Source organism: Chelmon rostratus, chromosome 8 (genome assembly GCF_017976325.1).
Source record: "Chelmon rostratus isolate fCheRos1 chromosome 8, fCheRos1.pri, whole genome shotgun sequence".
NCBI lineage: Eukaryota > Metazoa > Chordata > Actinopteri > Chaetodontiformes > Chaetodontidae > Chelmon > Chelmon rostratus.
The window spans coordinates 5,376,561-5,396,477 of record NC_055665.1 but is presented as its reverse complement, the minus strand read 5'-3'; the positions used below and the strand labels follow the sequence as shown (position 1 = coordinate 5,396,477).

At 43.1% G+C, this 19,917-nt stretch overlaps 4 protein-coding genes across 4 annotated transcripts; all 4 read left to right on the top strand.

Moving 5' to 3' along the window:
* The first annotated feature begins 1,299 nt into the window (after positions 1 to 1,299).
* LOC121610258 lies at positions 1,300 to 2,407 on the top strand. Its single transcript, XM_041942277.1, has 3 exons — positions 1,300 to 1,344; positions 1,574 to 1,669; positions 1,853 to 2,407. Exons 1-3 carry the CDS (start codon positions 1,300 to 1,302, stop codon positions 2,405 to 2,407), a joined length of 696 nt encoding a protein of 231 aa, XP_041798211.1.
* Positions 2,408 to 6,886: 4,479 nt separating this feature from the next.
* LOC121611027 (transcription factor HES-2-like) lies at positions 6,887 to 7,860 on the top strand. The gene is made up of 3 exons (XM_041943385.1): positions 6,887 to 6,976; positions 7,151 to 7,237; positions 7,339 to 7,860. Exons 1-3 carry the CDS (start codon positions 6,932 to 6,934, stop codon positions 7,858 to 7,860), a joined length of 654 nt encoding a protein of 217 aa, XP_041799319.1. The 5' UTR covers positions 6,887 to 6,931.
* A 4,709-nt stretch (positions 7,861 to 12,569) lies between these two features.
* On the top strand, positions 12,570 to 14,270 carry LOC121610993 (transcription factor HES-2-like). The gene is made up of 4 exons (XM_041943342.1): positions 12,570 to 12,691; positions 12,867 to 12,953; positions 13,055 to 13,986; positions 14,123 to 14,270. Exons 1-3 carry the CDS (start codon positions 12,647 to 12,649, stop codon positions 13,574 to 13,576), a joined length of 654 nt encoding a protein of 217 aa, XP_041799276.1. The 5' UTR covers positions 12,570 to 12,646; the 3' UTR covers positions 13,577 to 13,986; positions 14,123 to 14,270.
* A 3,735-nt stretch (positions 14,271 to 18,005) lies between these two features.
* Positions 18,006 to 18,999, top strand: LOC121611025 (transcription factor HES-2-like). The gene is made up of 3 exons (XM_041943382.1): positions 18,006 to 18,127; positions 18,302 to 18,388; positions 18,490 to 18,999. Exons 1-3 carry the CDS (start codon positions 18,083 to 18,085, stop codon positions 18,997 to 18,999), a joined length of 642 nt encoding a protein of 213 aa, XP_041799316.1. The 5' UTR covers positions 18,006 to 18,082.
* The last annotated feature ends 918 nt before the right edge of the window (positions 19,000 to 19,917 follow it).

Sequence of the window (19,917 nt, the reverse complement as noted above, 5' to 3'; positions counted from 1 at the left end):
ACAGACTGATATCAGGAGGAAACGGCAAATCCTATTAGAGTGCAATAAAATGGTAAAACATCTTAATCACAGCTTAGTTTCACAGGAAATATCGGCAGAAAACTAAAATGATCATGATAAGAAATGTTTTAAATTCGTCCTAACTGCTGTTTTTGTCAAGATTTGTGAATTGCTGTTTTCCACTCATCTTAATTATTTTCATAACGCAAAAAAAAAATAATCAATATTCAAATTCTCAAATAAATCATTAAAATGCAGCATTTTTGGGAAACAGTAGAGTGAGGCTTCCTACGGTGGTAGAATGTAACTAAGTATATTTACCTAAGTACATAATTGTACCACAATTTTGATGTATGACTACTTGAGTATTTCTATTTTTATAGAATATAAATATATTCCATATTATATATTATATTCCAGATATTTCCAGATATTATGCTTTTTACTCCAGCACATTGATTTGATGACTTTAGTTACTTTGCACATTTAGATTATTATTACAAATTATAAATCAACAGTTTTAATATGTATTATTTTAGATGAAGATACATAAAGTATATAAAGTATATAAAGTACACAAATGAGCCCCAGCTTTACCAGCTAATCAATTAATATAATCAGGTAATATACTGTACTATATACAGTATTATTCTGAAATGTGCCATTCTGCACTTTTATTGTCAGTACTTTAAGTATATTTTGATGCAAATAATTTTGTATTTTTCACTTAGATAAGTTTGAATCTTAAATTAAAATTCTGAATGCAGGATTTTTTCACTGTGGTATTGCTCTGATCTGAGTTTCCACCACTGGTTACCAGTTACCAGTTTAAGTTAAGCATAACTGATTCATCACATAGAAGCAAATCGTTGTTTAAATTTTCTGTATTTACAGGTAAAAATCCAAATTCTGTATTTTTCCCTTTACGCACGGCTTTTTACGCACCGTTTTGCGCGTAAGGTCTCACACACTTATGTTCTGTTTTATGCATCTTAAGCACGAGCTGATGGTGAGGTCAAGGCTTCAGAGGAATAAAGTCCATATAATTAAAAGAATCTACATTACAGTGAATAAAGAACGGTGGGGGTCAGGAGAGGGTGGGTGGTTTCTGGAGGAGGTGAGTGGGATTGTAACATGTTGTAGGATGGTAGGAGGAGTCTGTGGGACTCGCCTGGTGGAGGTGGCTTAAAATAAGCAGCCTGAAGCGCAGATCTCAATACCTGATCAGCAATAGAGTGCGGAGGAACTCTGACTTGTCACCACTGGATGAAGACCGACCGCTTTGGATCACTGAATACAATGAATCTGTTACAGGAAACGGAGGATGCAACAAACGAAAGAAAGGTAAAATAAATCTTAATGCATGTGTTATAAACTTTTTTTATATAGACAACGACTGCCTGGTTGCTCTTAGATTTTAAAGTGGTTGAAATGATTTCGTTGATTTATCGAAATATTCCAGGAAACATTGAAAACAGGAAAAAGTTTTGATCAAAGCAAGTGAATCACCACCACAGTTGTACATTTCGTTAATTCCCACAACGTTTGCTCTTTTTTTCCCTCTGTCTTCTAGTTCATAAAGTCTCAGGTGGAGAAACGTCGGAGGGAGAGAATGAACAGCAGCCTGGAGCGTCTGAGGACCATGTTGCTTCAGGAGCCGCAACAACTGGTAAAAAACTACGAAAAAAACTTATCTCAAGTGCTAAAAATGTTGCTTTGTAAAACAGCTGCATGGAATAAAATACAAACTTAAGTACAAAATTAAGTTTAAAAAAAGTTTTTTCTAAGTACCATTGAGGCCTCATTGTGAAGCCAGCAGACTCCAGTAACTCACACCGATGTCTCCATACAGGGTGGGACTGAGCGCAGGGTGGAGAAGGCTGAGATACTGGAGCACACAGTCCTCTTTCTGCAGAACACTGGCAATGAAGACAAGACCACAGCTGGAGGAGGTGGTGGTGGTGGTGGAGGGCGGAAACATTCGTTCCAAGACGGCATCGCCACCTGCCTGCAGAGAGCTGCTCACTTCCTGGGACCTGAAGGGAAAGGTTTGTGGCTTGGCGCCGCACTGGATGCGTCTTTTGCCGCTCGCTTTTCCCGCTCAGACTCTGATCCTGCAGGCGTCCACAGGGACTCCGAAGCGCGCTCCTCCAGCTCTCTGCCACACGCGAAGTCCATTCTGCGGATGCTGAGGCAGAAGTCCAAGCACAGACTGCTAACGCGAGCTTTCAGCGTGGACGGTGTTGCGCATCCGTACCGATTCGCAGTCCAGCAGGGCTTTCCGACAACCGCCCAACAGGCTCAGAGACAAAGCCGGCTTGAGATCAGGGTGCAGGGACGATCGAGGAAACAGAGTTCGTCCCAGAGCCAACCCATCAGCCAGTCACTGTGGAGGCCCTGGTCCTGATCCTCAGACAGACCCACGTCTGAAATCTGAACTTTTAATGACTATAACAACTGAGTGATATTTACTGGTGCCAACTGTTCCTGACAGAACATTTGCATTGCAGCGGTCTCTGGTCTTCAGATAAATCATAACCACACTGTTGTTCATGCTATTTAACCGCAACCTCAAGGCCTGTAAATAATGTAAAAATCTCATTTGTACATGTGCTGTATGTGTGATAGGGCTGACTCACGACTCTTGTTTAATGGTTCTGAATGAGGTCAGTCATTGGGGCAGCCATCTATTCTGCCGACAGGCACAGGGACTCTCCCACACCGAGACAGACGTGAGCTGGATCACGTGGCCGAGGCCGAGCTGTGCGGCTTGGACTGCAGCTGTGCTGGAGAGCGAGTTTAGAGGTGAGTGTCACGGAGCCGGACAGTTCCTGTCCTCCTTCATACACTGCTAAAACCCCTGTGCTGCAGCTGCTGTCATGACTCCAGAGTGTGATACTGAAGCGGATAATGATTGAGTGTCCATCCATCACATTTCCAGGTGTGGGACCTCAGGGTTGGAGGCTGGGAGAGCCCCGTGCAGCCCCTCACGTGCCATGATGTCTGCTGGCGTCGTTGCCACCTGTGGCTCTGTGTACAATGCAGCTTGTATTCTCTTTGTATTTTATATATCTTGTCTATTTTGCACACTAATTTATTGTGGATGTCTCCCTATGGTGAGCAGGATTCTTTTTATACGAAAAATAAACACATTTCTTAAAATGAAAACTCACGGTGTCACATTTTATCTTAATTAGAAACAAGCTAAAGGCCTTTTGTCTGCACTGACAGCTCTTTTTAGTTTGGAGTGGGAGGTGTGAAGCGTGGCGTCCTGCAGAGCTACATCCTCCAGGTGTGAAGTCTGACCATGAGGCCATGAGTTCAGAAGCACTTCTCACCTCAAAGACATCAAAGATCGTCCTGCTCACACATGAGTCACTCAGTCTGAAGGCCTTTGTGCATTAAACCAAGAATAAAAACCATAATATAGCCTGGAGCAGTCTCTGCAAAGGATTTACAATAAAAAGTGTTGAAAATAAGAAAATTAAATAAAAAATGATCCAGATTTAGTTGCAGCAAACAGTCCTGACACAGCGTGTTTCCTTCCATCTCCTCTGTTCTCAGAGAAGTCTGACTGAACTTGTTCTGCTCCTCAAAGTACAACTCTTTGTCACATCATTTCCTTTATGATTACATGTTGTAATTAGAACACGTTGACTATGTGACTGCAGAATCAAACTTGTTCATAAATGCTGCAGCACTAAAGCAGGACTTTGTGCAGAATATCTCCAGTTTCTGTGAGGAACAACTGCTTCTTTGTCAGACTCTGAATCTGACAGGATGAAGCTGAGTGAGCTCTACAGCCTCTCAGCTCATGGCCACGTTTGTTTTCGTTGTGATTAGTATTCACTATCTCCTCGACATCGCCCCCAGCTGCTCACGGGACGCGGCTTTTCTGCGCGTGTCCGCTGACAGGAAACGAAACGTGTCTTAACACCTCCTGCAGCGCTTTGAAGTTCAGTCACACCCAGAGGACGTTTGTCCTTCACCTGTCATGGCTGTCTGATTGTTACTGTTATGATTTCTGTTAATTATTTTTACTGTTATTATTCTTGGATCGTTTGAAACCGACATAAAACCCAGTTTATTAAACCAGTGAAGAATTCAGTGAATGTTAGTTATCAATAAAGTAAAAAGGTGCAGCAGGAGTTTTGTGAGCATTGCTGTATGTTCAATTAGTGGATCGTGCAGATGAATCAATTAATTATGGAAAATCAAGAACGCAGTCACATTTATTTCTGGAGGAATTTGTCGACTTGGTTGGGCTGAAGTTAAATGTTGACATAAATCCAAACTCTAGAGGTTATAAATTCTGACGGCTCGGACAATGAAATACATTGTTTTTACCATAAAAGACAATTGTATCATTTAAATGTGAGTTATTTTTATTTTAACTTGCAGTTCCTCTTGTTCAGCTTTTCACAACCTTTACTGGATGAAACTGAGCTAATGTGAGACAGCATGGGAGACACTTTTCCGGCTCTTTCTCATGGGAAACAGAGAAGCAAGCGTCCATTTGCACCTTTATTATCTGCTAGAATTAGTACATCATTAAAAGAAGTGTGTGGAGGACTGAGAGCGCTCAAGTTCCCACACACACGCGGACACACAAAGTTACTCAAATGCAAATTACGCACCAGGCTCACGGGGTGATATTAATTATTTTACTCGTGGACGCTGAGTTCATTGGGATCGAATGTTTGTCTCAGTTTCAGCGATCATTGGATTATTAAACTATCTTTGTGACTTTTCTCAGTGATGTTCGCCATGTTTGGATCATGTCGGTGGAAATGAAGGCGCGTGACAAAAATATTCTGGCTGAGGGACTCTGCAACAATAAATTAGGAAGATGCAAATGTTCATCTTAACAGAGAAAACGACTATTTTTCTGTTTGTCTGACGGGAAAGTCATGATTAAGAGTCCCTTTAAATAAAAATAAAGACTTGAAGTCAGTTACAAACTGTGTTTTGTCATGAATTCGGTGTATTATTAAACGTTTTTTTCCTTGTGGCGCGTGTTTGAATCAGGTGTGAGGTGGTCGCGTGCTGCTGGTTTAAAGTTTAAAGGGTCAAATAACAAAGAGACGAGGTTTGTCCCCGCGGTCAATGTGTAGAATCTAAGAAAGCAACAAGTAACTGTGAAATGACAATTTATCTGTAAAACCAACAGCAAAAGGTCAACGAACATGTTGCTGATAGTACTTGTGCAGAGACACGGAGACCGGTGGTCAACCTAGTGACAGAATACATACAAAATAATTAAGTGGCCCTTCGTCAATGCGCATTTGGCGTCTGACACAACAACATGCAGATAAACGCTGAACAAGTGTGACAGTGGGAGAATGTCCCCCAGCTCTTTCTCATCATGGGAACGTGGAGCAGGAGGCTTCATCCGCACTTTATTACCTGTTAAAACCGATGCCTCTTTTATAAAGTGTGCTTGGAGGAGAGGTGCCTCTCAGGTTCCCACACGCACGCGTGGAACTCCGAATAATCACTACAGAGTGAGACAAGGGTCAGAAAATGTTTTGTTATTTTGTTTCAGTTCTGTAACTAAACACATTCATTGGGGGAGTCGCGCGTCCCTTCAGAGCATGTTTGGCAAAATGTGATGTGATACTTGAAAATCGATAGCCAATTAAGTTTTTGGTAGATTAACTGACAACAGATGATGCAACAACTTGATTCAGTTTTGTTTACTGACTGTGAGATATTGTCGACACCTACAAACCTTCAGTCATTTTGGTAAATGTGGGAGTAACTCCGTAAACTCTCTCTCATGGGAAAATTGCGCAGGCAGCTCTATTCACACTTTATGACCTGTTAGATTCGATACATTATTACAAGAGTGTTTGGGGGACAAGTGGCCTCCGGGTTCCCACGCGCTGCTTCTCCGAATGTCATCACGAGATGTTGCGCCGTTTGGTTTTAATCGCATTATTTCACAGGTGTTTGTAATTTTACGCGCGACACATACCTGCTATTTTCTGCTGACTCTGCAGATTGTTTGTTCATGAGGATTTATATTAAAAATAAAACAAGAAATGTTCATCTTTGAATTGTTATTTTCGCCTTCGTTTAACATCCAAGAGGCAAAACCTCACAGATTTACGCATAAGAAGTGGATTTTACGCACGTCATAACGGTTTCCCTGATTGGAGAATTTAAAGAATTTCTGCGATCCTCAATCATCAGTGAGTCACTGAATAAACGCTCATTCACAATTTCATCGATTTTATCGGAATTTCTCGGCTCCACTCTCCTTTTCTGTGGCACTGTGGCCCTGAGGACATGGCTCCTTCCACCGTCCATGATAATGGCGTGAGAAGTCACCCACAGTCATTTGTCTGAGCTTCACGCTGTTTCGGCGGATGTTTGTTGGTTTCTCTCTCATATGTTAATGAGCGTCACGCGAGCTGGTAACACCTTTCAGAGGCGCGTGCAGCTCACACCCGGCTGGGCGGCTGCACGTGCCTGCGCAGTAGTGAAGGGTCTTCAGACGCGTTTAGTCTGCATTCATCTTCAATTCAAAATGTGTTAAAACAGATAATTAAAAAAAACTGATGCAGGAAATAAAAATATATATATTTTTAATTTCTATTCTTATTTGAATGTTTGAATAACCCTTTTCCACTGATGTGGCCAACTCTTCACTTTCAAACTGGAGCAGACTCAAACTGCAGGCACAAAGATTCACAACAAAGTTGGCGATCACATGTAACGTTGAATGTTTTCGAGACATTAACGACTTGAAATGAGTGAAGTAATTTGAGGATGCAGCAAAATGTGGATTCAGTTCATGTCTGTGGTGGGTGGAGCCTGAAGTTACGCCCACCTACAGCTTAAAAGCCCTCAGTGAAGGCAGAGTGGTCACATTCAGCTTTGACTGAGATCTCGACAGTAACCGCTGGATTGTTCTTGGAATACAATCATGAAACTGCTTCAGGATTCAGAGGACGCAAAGGCCAAAAGAAAGGTACTTCTATCATTCATGCTTTCCTGTAACATTACAGATTATTTTGTGGCTCATCACAGGGCCTGTTATCTGTGCGACCTATCCTGAGAGGCACATTACTCCGTATGTTAAAAGAAATATCCCTTTGAGTCTCGTTTCATTCATTAATTCTATTTTCTCGTGTCTGTCTCGTAGAGTCTCAAACCTCAGGTGGAGAGACGTCGGAGAGAGCGAATGAACCGCAGCCTGGAGAGCCTGAAGACTCTTTTGCTGAAGCGACAGGTAAAGGCCACATCACTCAGGTGGACAGGTCGTCCTCCAAGACCAAAAGCCTTGTAGTTGGAGATGGGAATGTGTTTATTAACTCTTTGTTTCTGTCACAGGAAGGGACTGAGCGCAGAGTGGAGAAAGCAGAGATACTTGAGCACACAGTCCTCTTCCTACAGAACACAGGGGACCGGACAGGCGCTGAAGGTGGTGGTGGAGGCCAGAAACACTCCTTCCAGGACGGGTTCTCCACCTGCCTGCAGAGAGCTGCTCAGTTCCTGGGACCTGAAGGGAAAGGCCTGTGGCTTGGAGCATCGCTGGAGGCATCTGTTGCTGCTGCTCGCTTCTCTCATTCAGACTCTGCAGGCGTCCAAAGGAGAACTGAAGCTCTTTCCTCGTCCAGGTCTCAGCTTCTCGGAAAGTCCTCCAGATCCATCCTTCAGATGCTGATACAGAAGTCCGGACACACACTGTACAGGCCTGCCCTCACCAGGGCCGGTTGTGTTCAGATCCGTGCAGACTCACATCATCCTTCCACAACCCCTCAGCAGCCCCACAAAGTGGCGAGTCGATTAAGCAAACAGAGCCCGTCCAGGAGCCAACCGGTCAGCCAGTCACTGTGGAGGCCCTGGCCCTGATCACCACGCAGTGACTTCCAAAACTGAACTTTTGATGACTTCAACAACAACTGACTAATATTGACTGGTGCCAATTCTTCCTGAAAGAGCATTTGCATTGTAGTCTTCTCATCAGCGGCCTCTGGTCTTCAGACAACTCATAACCACGTTGTTGTTCATGCTATTTAACCGCAACCTCAAGGCCTGTAAATATTTTAAAAATCTCATTTGTACATGTGCTGTATGTGTGATAGGGCTGACTCACGACTCTTGTTTAATGGTTCTGAATGAGGTCAGTCATTGGGGCAGCCATCTATTTTGCCGACAGGCACAGGGACTCTCCCACATCGGGACAGACGTGAGCTGGATCACGTGGCTGAGGCCGAGCTGTCCGGCTTGGACTGCAGCTGTGCTGGAGAGCGAGTTTAGAGGTGAGTGTCACGGAGCCGGACAGTTCCTGTCCTCCTTCATACACTGCTAAAACCCCTGTTCTGCAGCTGCTGTCATGACTCCAGAGTGTGATACTGAAGCGGATAATGATTGAGTGTCCATCCATCACATTTCCAGGTGTGGGACCTCAGGGTTGGAGGCTGGGAGAGCCCCGTGCAGCCCCTCACGTGCCACGATGTCTGCTGGCGTCGCTGCCACCTGTGGCTCTGTGTACAATGCAGCTTGTATTCTCTTTGTATTTTATATATCTTGTCTATTTTGCACACTAATTTATTGTGGATGTCTCCCTATGGTGAGCAGGATTCTTTTTATACGAAAAATAAAATGAAAAATGAAACCCCACTATGTCATATTGTTTTTTGTTTATTTTTTAAATTAGAAATAAGCTAAAGGCCTTTTGTCTGCACTGACAGCTCTTTTTAGTTTGGAGTGGGAGGTGTGAAGCGTGGCGTCCTGCAGAGCTGAATCCTCCAGGTGTGAAGTCTGGCCATGAGGCCATGAGTTCAGAAGCACTTCTCACCTCAAAGACATCAAAGATCGTCCTGCTCACACATGAGTCACTCAGTCTGAAGGCCTTTGTGCATTAAACTAAGAATAAAACCCATAATATAGCCTGGAGCAGTCTCTGCAAAGGATTTACAATAAAAAAGTGTTGAAAATAAGAAAATTAAATCATAAAATTATCCAGATTTAGTTGCAGCAAACAGTCCTGACACAGCGTGTTTCCTTCCATCTCCTCTGTTCTAAGAGAAGTCTGACTGAACTTGTTCTGCTCCTCAAAGTACAATTCTTCGTCACATCATTTCCTTTATGATTACATGTTGTAGTTAGAACACGTTGACTGTGTGACTGCAGAATCAAACTCGTTCAGAAATGCTGCAGCACTAAAGCAGGACTTTGTGCAGAATATCTCCAGTTTCTGCGAGCAACTGCGCGTTAAAGTTACTTCTTTGTCAGACTCAGAATCTGTCAGGATGAAGCTGAGTGAGCTCAACACCCTCTCAGCTCATGGCCACGTTTGTTTTCGTTGTGATTAGTATTCACTATCTCCTCGACATCGCCCCCAGCTGCTCACGGGACGCGGCTTTTCTGCGCGTGTCCGCTGACAGGAAACGAAACGTGTCTTAACACCTCCTGCAGCGCTTTGAAGTTCAGTCACACCCAGAGGACGTTTGTCCTTCACCTGTCATGGCTGTCCGATTGTTACTGTTACCATTTCTGTTAATTATTATTAAATGTATTATTCTTGGATCGTTTGAAACCGACATAAAACCCAGTTTATTAAACCAGTGAAGAATTCAGTGAATGTTAGTTATCAATAAAGTAAAAAGGTGCAGCAGGAGTTTTGTGAGCATTGCTGTATGTTCAATCAGTGGATCCTGCAGATAAATAAAATAATTATGGAAAATCAAAAACGCAGTCACATTTATTTCTGGAGGAATTTGTCGACTTGGTTGGGCTGAAGTTAAATGTTGAAATAATTCCAAACTCTAGAGTTGGAGACGTTATAAATTCTGACGCCTCGGACAATGAAATACATTGTTTTTACCATAAAAGACAATTGTATCATTTAAATGTGAGTCATTTTTAATTTTAATTTGCAGTTTTTCTGGTCCATTTTTTCACAACCTTTACTGGATGATACTGAGCTAATGTGAGACAGCATGGGAGACACTTTTCCGGCTCTTTCTCATGAGAAACAGAGAAGCAAGCGTCCATTTGCACCTTTATTATCTGCTAGAATTAGTACATCATTAAAAGAAGTGTGTGGAGGACTGAGAGCGCTCAAGTTCCCACAGACACGCGGACACAGTGGTCACTCAAATGCAAATTACGCACCAGGCTCGCGGGGTGATATTAATTATTTTCATGTGGACGTTGAGTTCATTGGGATCGAAAGTTTGTCTCAGTTTCAGCGATCATTGGATTAATCAACTATCTTTGTGACTTAGATGTTCGCCATGTTTGGATAATGTCTTTGGAAATGAAGGCGCGTGACAAAAATATTCTGGCTGAGGGACTCTGCAACAATAAATTGAGAAGATGCAAATGTTCATCTTAGCAAAGAAGACGAATATTTTTCTGTATGTCTGACGGGAAAGTCATGAATAAGAGTACCTTTGAATAAAAATAAAGACTTGAAGTCAGGTACAAACTGTGTTTTGTCATGAATTCGGTGTATTGTTAAACTTTTTTTCCCTGGTGGCGCGTGTTTGAATCAGGTGTGAGGTGGTCGCGTGCTGCTGGTTTAAAATTTAAATGATCAAATAACAAAGAGACGAGGTTTGTCCCCGCGGTCAATGTGTAGAATCTAAGAAAGCAACAATTAACTGTGAAATGATAATAAATCTGTGAAACCAACAGCAAAAGGTCAACAAACATTTTGCTGATAACACTTATGTATTTTTACTGAAGGAATATTTTGAATATAGGACTTGTAATCGAGTATTTTTACATTGATGTAATGGTATTTTGTAAAGGATCTGAGTACATGTTCCAACACGACAAAACGGACAGGTCACATGATCATGAAGATAAGGTGTTATAACATTGCAGGGACAAGGAGACCAGTGGTCACGTGTTCGCTAAACCTAATGACAGAATACATACACAATAATTAAGTGGCCCTTCGTCAATGCGCATTTGGCGTCTGACACAACAACATGCAGATAAACGCTGAGTAAGTGTGACAGTGGGAGAATGTCCCCCAGCTCTTTCTCATCATGGGAACGTGGAGCAGGAGGCTTCATCCGCACTTTATTACCTGTTAAAACCGATGCCTCTTTTATAAAGTGTGTTTGGAGGAGAGGTGCATCTCAGGTTCCCACACGCACGCGTGGAACTCCGAATAATCACTACAGAGTGAGACAAGGGTCAGAAAATGTTTTGTTATTTTGTTTCAGTTCTGTAACTTAACGCATTCATTGGGGGAGTCGCGCGTAACAGAAGAGACTTTACGCGCCAAGTCTAAAAGGAAAGACTTTACGCGTGCGGTGGTTCTCCCGTCAGAACTACAGCATGTTTGGCAAAATGTGATGTGATACTTGAAAATCGATAGTTAATTAAGTTTTTGGTAGATAAACCGACAACAGATGACGCAACAACTTTATTCAGTTTTATTTACTGACTGTGAGATATTGTCGACACCTACAAACCTTCAGTCATTTTGGTAAATGTGGGAGTAACTCCGTAAACTCTCTCTCATGGGAAAATTGCGCAGGCAGCTCTATTCACACTTTATGACCTGTTAGATTCGATACATCATTACAAGAGTGTTTGGGGGACAAGTGGCTTCCGGGTTCCCACGGGCTGCTTCTCCGAATGTCATCACGAGATGTTGCGCCGTTTGGTTTTAATCGCATTATTTCACAGGTGTTTGTAATTTTACGCGCGACACATACGTGCTATTTTCTGCTGACTCTGCAGATTGTTTGTTCATAGAGAAATAAATTAAAAATAAAACAAGAAATGTTCATCTTTGAATTGTTATTTTCACCTTCGTTTAACATCCAACAGGCAACAACCTCACAGATTTACGCATCAAAAGTGGATTTTACGCACGCCATAACGGTTTCCCTGATTGGAGAATTTAAAGAATTTCTGCGACCCTCAATCATCAGTGAGTCACTGAATAAACACTCATTCACAATTTCATCGATTTTATCGGAATTTCTCGGCTCCACTCTCCTTTTCTGTGGCACTGTGGCCCTGAGGACATGGCTCCTTCCACCGTCCATGATAATGGCGTGAGAAGTCACCCACAGTCATTTGTCTGAGCTTCACGCTGTTTCGGCGGATGTTTGTTGGTGTCTCTCTCATATGTTAATGAGCGTCACGCGAGCTGGTAACACCTTTCAGAGGCGCGTGCCGCTTTCACCCGGCTGGGCGGCTGCACGTGCCTGCGCAATAGTGAAGGGTCTTCAGACGCGTTTAGTCTGCATTCATCTTCAATTCAAAATGTGTTAAAACAGATAATAAAAAAAAACTGATGCAGGAAATAAAAAAATATATATTTTTAATTTCTATTCTTATTTTGAATGTTTGAATAACCCTTTTCCACTGATGTGGCCAACTCTTCACTTTCAAACTGGAGCAGACTCTAACTGCAGGCACAAAGATTTACAACAAAGTCGGCGATCACATGTAATGTTGAATGTTTTCTAGACATTAACGACTCGAAATGAGTGAAGTAATTTGAGGATGCAGTAAAATGTGGATTCAGTTCATGTCTGTGGTGGGTGGAGCCTGAAGTTACGCCCACCTACAGCTTAAAAGCCCTCAGTGAAGGCAGAGTGGTCACATTCAGCTTTGACTGAGAGCTCGACAGTTACCGCTGGATTGTTCTTGGAATACAATCATGAAACTGCTTCAGGATTCAGAGGACGCAAAGGCCAAAAGAAAGGTACTTCTATCATTCATGCTTTCCTGTAACATTACAGATTATTTTGTGGCTCATCACAGGGCCTGTTATCTGTGCGACCTATCCTGAGAGGCACATTACTCCGTATGTTAAAAGAAATATCCCCTTTGAGTCTCTTTTCATTCATTAATTCTATTTTCTCGTGTCTGTCTCGTAGAGTCTCAAACCTCAGGTGGAGAGACGTCGGAGAGAGCGAATGAACTGCAGCCTGGAGAGCCTGAAGACTCTTTTGCTGAAGCGACAGGTAAAGGCCACATCACTCAGGTGGACAGTTCGTCCTCCAAGACCAAAAGCCTTGTAGTTGGAGATGGGAATGTGTTTATTAACTCTTTGTTTCTGTCACAGAAAGGGACTGAGCGCAGAGTGGAGAAAGCAGAGATACTTGAGCACACAGTCCTCTTCCTGCAGAACACAGGAGACCGGACAGGCGCTGAAGGTGGTGGTGGAGGCCAGAAACACTCCTTCCAGGACGGGTTCTCAACCTGCCTGCAGAGAGCTGCTCAGTTCCTGGGACCTGAAGGGAAAGGCCTGTGGCTTGGAGCATCGCTGGAGGCATCTGTTGCTGCTGCTCGCTTCTCTCATTCAGACTCTGCAGGCGTCCAAAGGAGAACTGAAGCTCTTTCCTTGTCCAGGCCTCAGCTTCTCAGAAAGTCCTCCAGGTCCATCCTTCAGTTGCTGATACAGAAGTCCGGGAACACACTGTGCAGGCCTGCCCTCACCAGGGCCGGTTGTGTTCAGATCCGTGCAGACTCACACCATCCTTCCACAACCCCTCAGCAGCCCCACAAAGTGGCGAGTCGATTAAGCAAACAGAGCCCGTCCAGGAGCCAACCGGTCAGCCAGTCACTGTGGAGGCCCTGGCCCTGATCACCACGCAGTGATTTGAAAAACTGAACTTTTGATGACTTCAACAACAACTGACTAATATTGACTGGTGCCAATTCTTCCTGAAAGAGCATTTGCATTGTAGTCTTCTCATCAGCGGCCTCTGGTCTTCGGATAAATCATAACCACACTGTTGTTCATGCTATTTAACCGCAACCTCAAGGCCTGTAAATAATGTAAAAATCTCATTTGTACATGTGCTGTATGTGTGATAGGGCTGACTCACTACTCTTGTTTAATGGTTCTGAATGAGGACAGTCAGTGGGGCAGCCATCTATTCTGCCGACAGGCATAGGGACTCTCCCACACCAGGACAAACGTGAGCTGGATCACGTGGCCGAGGCCGAGCTGTCTGGCTTGGACTGCAGCTGTGCTGGAGAGCGAGTTTAGAGGTGAGTGTCACGGAGCCGGACAGTTCCTGTTCTCCTTCATACACTGCTAAAACCCCTGTGCTGCAGCTGCTGTCATGACTCCAGAGTGTGATACTGAAGCGGATAATGATTGAGTGTCCATCCATCACATTTCCAGGTGTGGGACCTCAGGGTTGGAGGCTGGGAGAGCCCGGGCAGCACCTCACATTCACCTGTGTGCCATGATGTCTGCTGGCGTCGCTGCCACCTGTGGCTCTGTGAACAATGCAGCTTGTATTCTCTTTGTATTTTATATATCTTGTCTATTTTGCACACTAATTTATTGTGGATGTCTCCCTATGGTGAGCAGGATTCTTTTTATACGAAAAATAAAATGAAAAATGAAACCCCACTATGTCATATTGTTTTTTGTTTATTTTTTTTAATTAGAAACAAGCTAAAGGCCTTTTGTCTGCACTGACAGCTCTTTTTAGTTTGGAGTGGGAGGTGTGAAGCGTGGCGTCCTGCAGAGCTGAATCCTCCAGGTGTGAAGTCTGGCCATGAGGCCATGAGTTCAGAAGCACTTCTCACCTCAAAGACATCAAAGATCGTCCTGCTCACACATGAGTCACTCAGTCTGAAGGCCTTTGTGCATTAAACTAAGAATAAAACCCATAATATAGCCTGGAGCAGTCTCTGCAAAGGATTTACAATAAAAAAGTGTTGAAAATAAGAAAATTAAATCATAAAATTATCCAGATTTAGTTGCAGCAAACAGTCCTGACACAGCGTGTTTCCTTCCATCTCCTCTGTTCTAAGAGAAGTCTGACTGAACTTGTTCTGCTCCTCAAAGTACAATTCTTTGTCACATCATTTCCTTTATGATTGTATGTTGTAATTAGACTTTGTGCAGAATATATCCAGTTTCTGTGAGGAACAACTGCTTCTTTGTCAGACTCAGAATCTGACAGGATGAAGCTGAGTGAGCTCTACACCCTCTCAGCTCATGGCCACGTTTGTTTTCGTTGTGATTAGTATTCACTATCTCCTCGACATCGCCCCCAGCGGCTTTTCTGCGCGTGTCCGCTGACAGGAAACGAAACGTGTCTTAACACCTCCTGCAGCGCTTTGAAGTTCAGTCACACCCAGAGGACGTTTGTCCTTCACCTGTCATGGCTGTCTGATTGTTACTGTTATGATTTCTGTTAATTATTTTTACTGTTATTATTCTTGGATCGTTTGAAACCGACATAAAACCCAGTTTATTAAACCAGTGAAGAATTCAGTGAATGTTAGTTATCAATAAAGTAAAAAGGTGCAGCAGGAGTTTTGTGAGCATTGTTGTATGTTCAATCAGTGGATCGTGCAAATTAATAAAATAATTAAGGAAAATCAAGAACGCAGTCACATTTATTTCTGGAGGAATTTGTCGACTTGGTTGGGCTGAAGTTAAATGTTGACATAAATCCAAACTCTAGAGGTTATAAATTCTGACGGCTCGGTCAATGAAATACATTGTTTTTACCATAAAAGACAATTGCATCATTTAAATGTGAGTCATTTTTAATTTTAATTTGCAGTTTTTCTAGTCCATCTTTTCACAACCTTTACTGGATGATACTGAGCTAATGTGAGACAGCATGGGAGACACTACTCCGGCTCTTTCTCATGGGAAACAGAGAAGCAAGCGTCCATTTGCACCTTTATTATCTGCTAGAATTAGTACATCATTAAAAGAAGTGTGTGGAGGACTGAGAGCGCTCAGGTTCCCACACACACGCGGACACACAAAGTTACTCAAATGCAAATTACGCACCAGGCTCGCGGGGTGATATTAATTATTTTACTCGTGGACGTTGAGTTCATTGGGATCGAAAGTTTGTCTCAGTTTCAGCGATCATTGGATTAATCAACTATCTTTGTGACTTAGGGATGTTCGCCATGTTTGGATAATGTCTTTGGAAATGAAGGCGCGTGACAAAAATATTCTGGCTGAGGGACTCTGCAACAATAAATTAGGAAGATGCAAATGTTCATCTTAACAGAGAAAACGACTATTTTTCTGTTTGTCTGACGGTGAAGTCATGATTAAGAGTCCCTTTAAATAAAAATAAAGACTTGAAGTCAGTTACAAACTGTGTTTTGTCATGAATTCGGTCTATTGTTAAACGTTTTTTTCCTTTTGGCGCGTGTTTGAATCAGGTGTGAGGTGGTCGCGTGTTGCTGGTTTAAAGTTTAAAGGGTCAAATAACAAAGAGACGAGGTTTGTCCCCGCGGTCAATGTGTAGAATCTAAGAAAGCAACAAGTAACTGTGAAATGATCATTTATCTGTAAAACCAACAGCAAAAGGTCAACAAACATGTTGCTGATAGTACTTGTGCAGGGACAAGGAGACCGGTGGTCAACCTAGTGACAGAATACATACAAAATAATTAAGTGGCCCTTCGTCAATGCGCATTTGGCGTCTGACACAACAACATGCAGATAAACGCTGAACAAGTGTGACAGTGGGAGAATGTCCTCAGCTCTTTCTCATCATGGGAACGTGGAGCAGGAGGCTTCATCCGCACTTTATTACCTGTTAAAACCGATGCCTCTTTTATAAAGTGTGCTTGGAGGAGAGGTGCCTCTCAGGTTCCCACACGCACGCGTGGAACTCCGAATAATCACTACAGAGTGAGACAAGGGTCAGAAAATGTTTTGTTATTTTGTTTCAGTTCTGTAAGTAAACACATTCATTGGGGGAGTCGCGCGTAAAAGGAGAGACTTTACGCGTGACGTGGTTCTCCCGTCAGAACTACAGCATGTTTGGCAAAATGTGATGTGATACTTGAAAATCGATAGTTAATTAAGTTTTTGGTAGATAAACTGACAACAGATGACGCAACAACTTGATTCAGTTTTGTTTACTGACTGTGAGATATTGTCGACACCTACAAACCTTCAGTCATTTTGGTAAATGTGGGAGTAACTCCGTAAACTCTCTCTCATGGGAAAATTGCGCAGGCAGCTCTATTCACACTTTATGACCTGTTAGGTTCGATACATCATTACAAGAGTGTTTGGGGGACAAGTGGCTTCCGGGTTCCCACGGGCTGCTTCTCCGAATGTCATCACGAGATGTTGCGCCGTTTGGTTTTAATCGCATTATTTCACAGGTGTTTGTAATTTTACGCGCGACACATACGTGCTGTTTTCTGCTGACTCTGCAGATTGTTCGTTCATGAAGAAATATATTAAAAATAAAAAACAAGAAATGTTCATCTTTGAATTGTTATTTTCGCCTTCGTTTAACACCCAACAGGCAAAACCTCACAGATTTACGCATAAGAAGCGGATTTTACGGACGTCATAACGGTTTCCCTATTTGGAGAATTTAAAGAATTTCTGCGACCCTCAATCATCAGTGAGTCACTGGTTAAAGGCTCATTCACAATTTCATCGATTTTATCGGAATTTCTCGGCTCCACTCTCCTTTTCTGTGGCACTGTGGCCCTGAGGACATGGCTCCTTCCACCGTCCATGATAATGGCGTGAGAAGTCACCCACAGTCATTTGTCTGAGCTTCACGCTGTTTCGGCGGATGTTTGTTGGTTTCTCTCTCATATGTTAATGAGCGTCACGCGAGCTGGTAACACTTTTCACTGGCGCGTGCCGCTCTCATCCGGCTGGGCAGCTGCACGTGCCTGCGCAATAGCGAAGGGTCTTCAGACGCGTTTAGTCTGCATTCATCTTCAAGTCAAAATGTGTTAAAACAGATAATTTTAAAAAAGCTGAAGCAGGAAATAAAATGCATACTTTTTAATCTCTAATCTCATTTGAATGTTTGAATAACCCTTTTCCAGTGATGTGGCCAACTCTTCACTTTCAAACTGGAGCAGACTCTAACTGCAGGCACAAAGATTCACAACAAAGTTGGCGATCACATGTAATGTTGAATGTTTTCGAGACATTCACGATTTGAAATGAGTTGTTTGAGGATTCAGTAAAAGGTGGATTCAGTTCATGTCTGTGGTGGGTGGAGCCTGAAGTTACGCCCACCTACAGCTTAAAAGCCCTCAGTGAAGGCAGAGTGGTCACATTCAGCTTTGACTGAGAGCTCGACAGTTACCGCTGGATTGTTCTTGGAATACAATCATGAAACTGCTTCAGGATTCAGAGGACGCAAAGGCCAAAAGAAAGGTACTTCTATCATTCATGCTTTCCTGTAACATTACAGATTATTTTGTGGCTCATCACAGGGCCTGTTATCTGTGCGACCTATCCTGAGAGGCACATTACTCCGTATGTTAAAAGAAATATCCCTTTGAGTCTCGTTTCATTCATTAATTCTATTTTCTCGTGTCTGTCTCGTAGAGTCTCAAACCTCAGGTGGAGAGACGTCGGAGAGAGCGAATGAACCGCAGCCTGGAGAGCCTGAAGACTCTTTTGCTGAAGCGACAGGTAAAGGCCACATCACTCAGGTGGACAGTTCGTCCTCCAAGACCAAAAGCCTTGTAGTTGGAGATGAGAATGTGTTTATTAACTCTTTGTTTCTGTCACAGGAAGGGACTGAGCGCAGAGTGGAGAAAGCCGAGATACTTGAGCACACAGTCCTCTTCCTGCAGAACACAGGAGACCGGACGGGCGCTGAAGGTGTTGGTGGAGGCCAGAAATACTCCTTCCAGGACGGGTTCTCAACCTGCCTGCAGAGAGCTGCTCAGTTCCTGGGACCTGAAGGGAAAGGCCTGTGGCTTGGAGCATCGCTGGAGGCATCTGTTGCTGCTGCTCGCTTCTCTCATTCAGACTCTGCAGGCGACCAAAGGAGAACTGAAGCTCTTTCCTCGTCCAGGTCTCAGCTTCTCAAAAAGTCCTCCAGGTCCATCCTTCAGTTGCTTATACAGAAGTCCGGACACACACTGTGCAGGTCTGCTCTCACCGCTCAGAACCGCGGAGAGTCACATCGCTCTTCCACAACCCCTCAGCAGCCCCACACAGTGGCGAGTCGAACGAGCAAACAGAGCCCGTCCAGGAGCCAACCGGTCAGCCAGTCACTGTGGAGGCCCTGGCCCTGATCACCACCTTAAAATGAACTTTTAAATTAAAATGCTGATTAATATTCATGCAAGTTGTCCATATGACTTTCTACGAGGACATTTTTAGTGCAATGTATTGAACACAGGCCTCCTTCTCCCTGTCAAGTCTTATGGATTTGTAGATATTGTAAGTTTTTTTGTGATCACACAAAGTGCTGCTACAGTCTTTACGGGCCAACTCGTGTTACATGTGTCATTTATTATGTATTTTGCACCTTAATTTATTTTGTCATTTGTAAATAAACAAAAGGAAAATCACTAAACAATCCCGGTGTGGTCTTTGTTTGTTTGCTGGCACGTGTCTCTAGAAGCTTAAGTGTGCGCTGCCACACACGTGTGGATGGGCGGCACCATGTGGTGACATTTCACACGACATAACATGCGGCCAAAACACTCAGGAAAATTCAATACATACTTGCATACTTACGTAACTATGTAAGCACTGTCGATTGTCAACTTTATATTATAAGATAGATAGATAGATAGATATACTTTATTTATCCCAAGCTGGGAAATTGCAGGCAATGTAAGCATAATAATAAGCATATGTAAGAATTATGGTTTGAACAAACTAAATATAGCTGATAAGGAGCTTAATCCGTGCGTAAAAGGTGCCATTCTCGTGCGTAATACCATATCTTTCTGCCTTGACATCGACACTGATTGACGAAATATTTAACCCGTTTAAAAAGAGATTTAATCGAGGATAAGAATTGCTGTTACGTTGACACTTACTATTAACTTTATAAAGAATGTGGTATTTGGGCGTGCGTAAAACTGTTCTTACCGTGTCCGATTATTCAATTCTATCAGCGCAAAGACTTGCTCATACCATGTTTACCACATTTTTTTTCAGTCTGGAACTCATTTGCATCGCAAAGGTCTGCGAATGCGTGT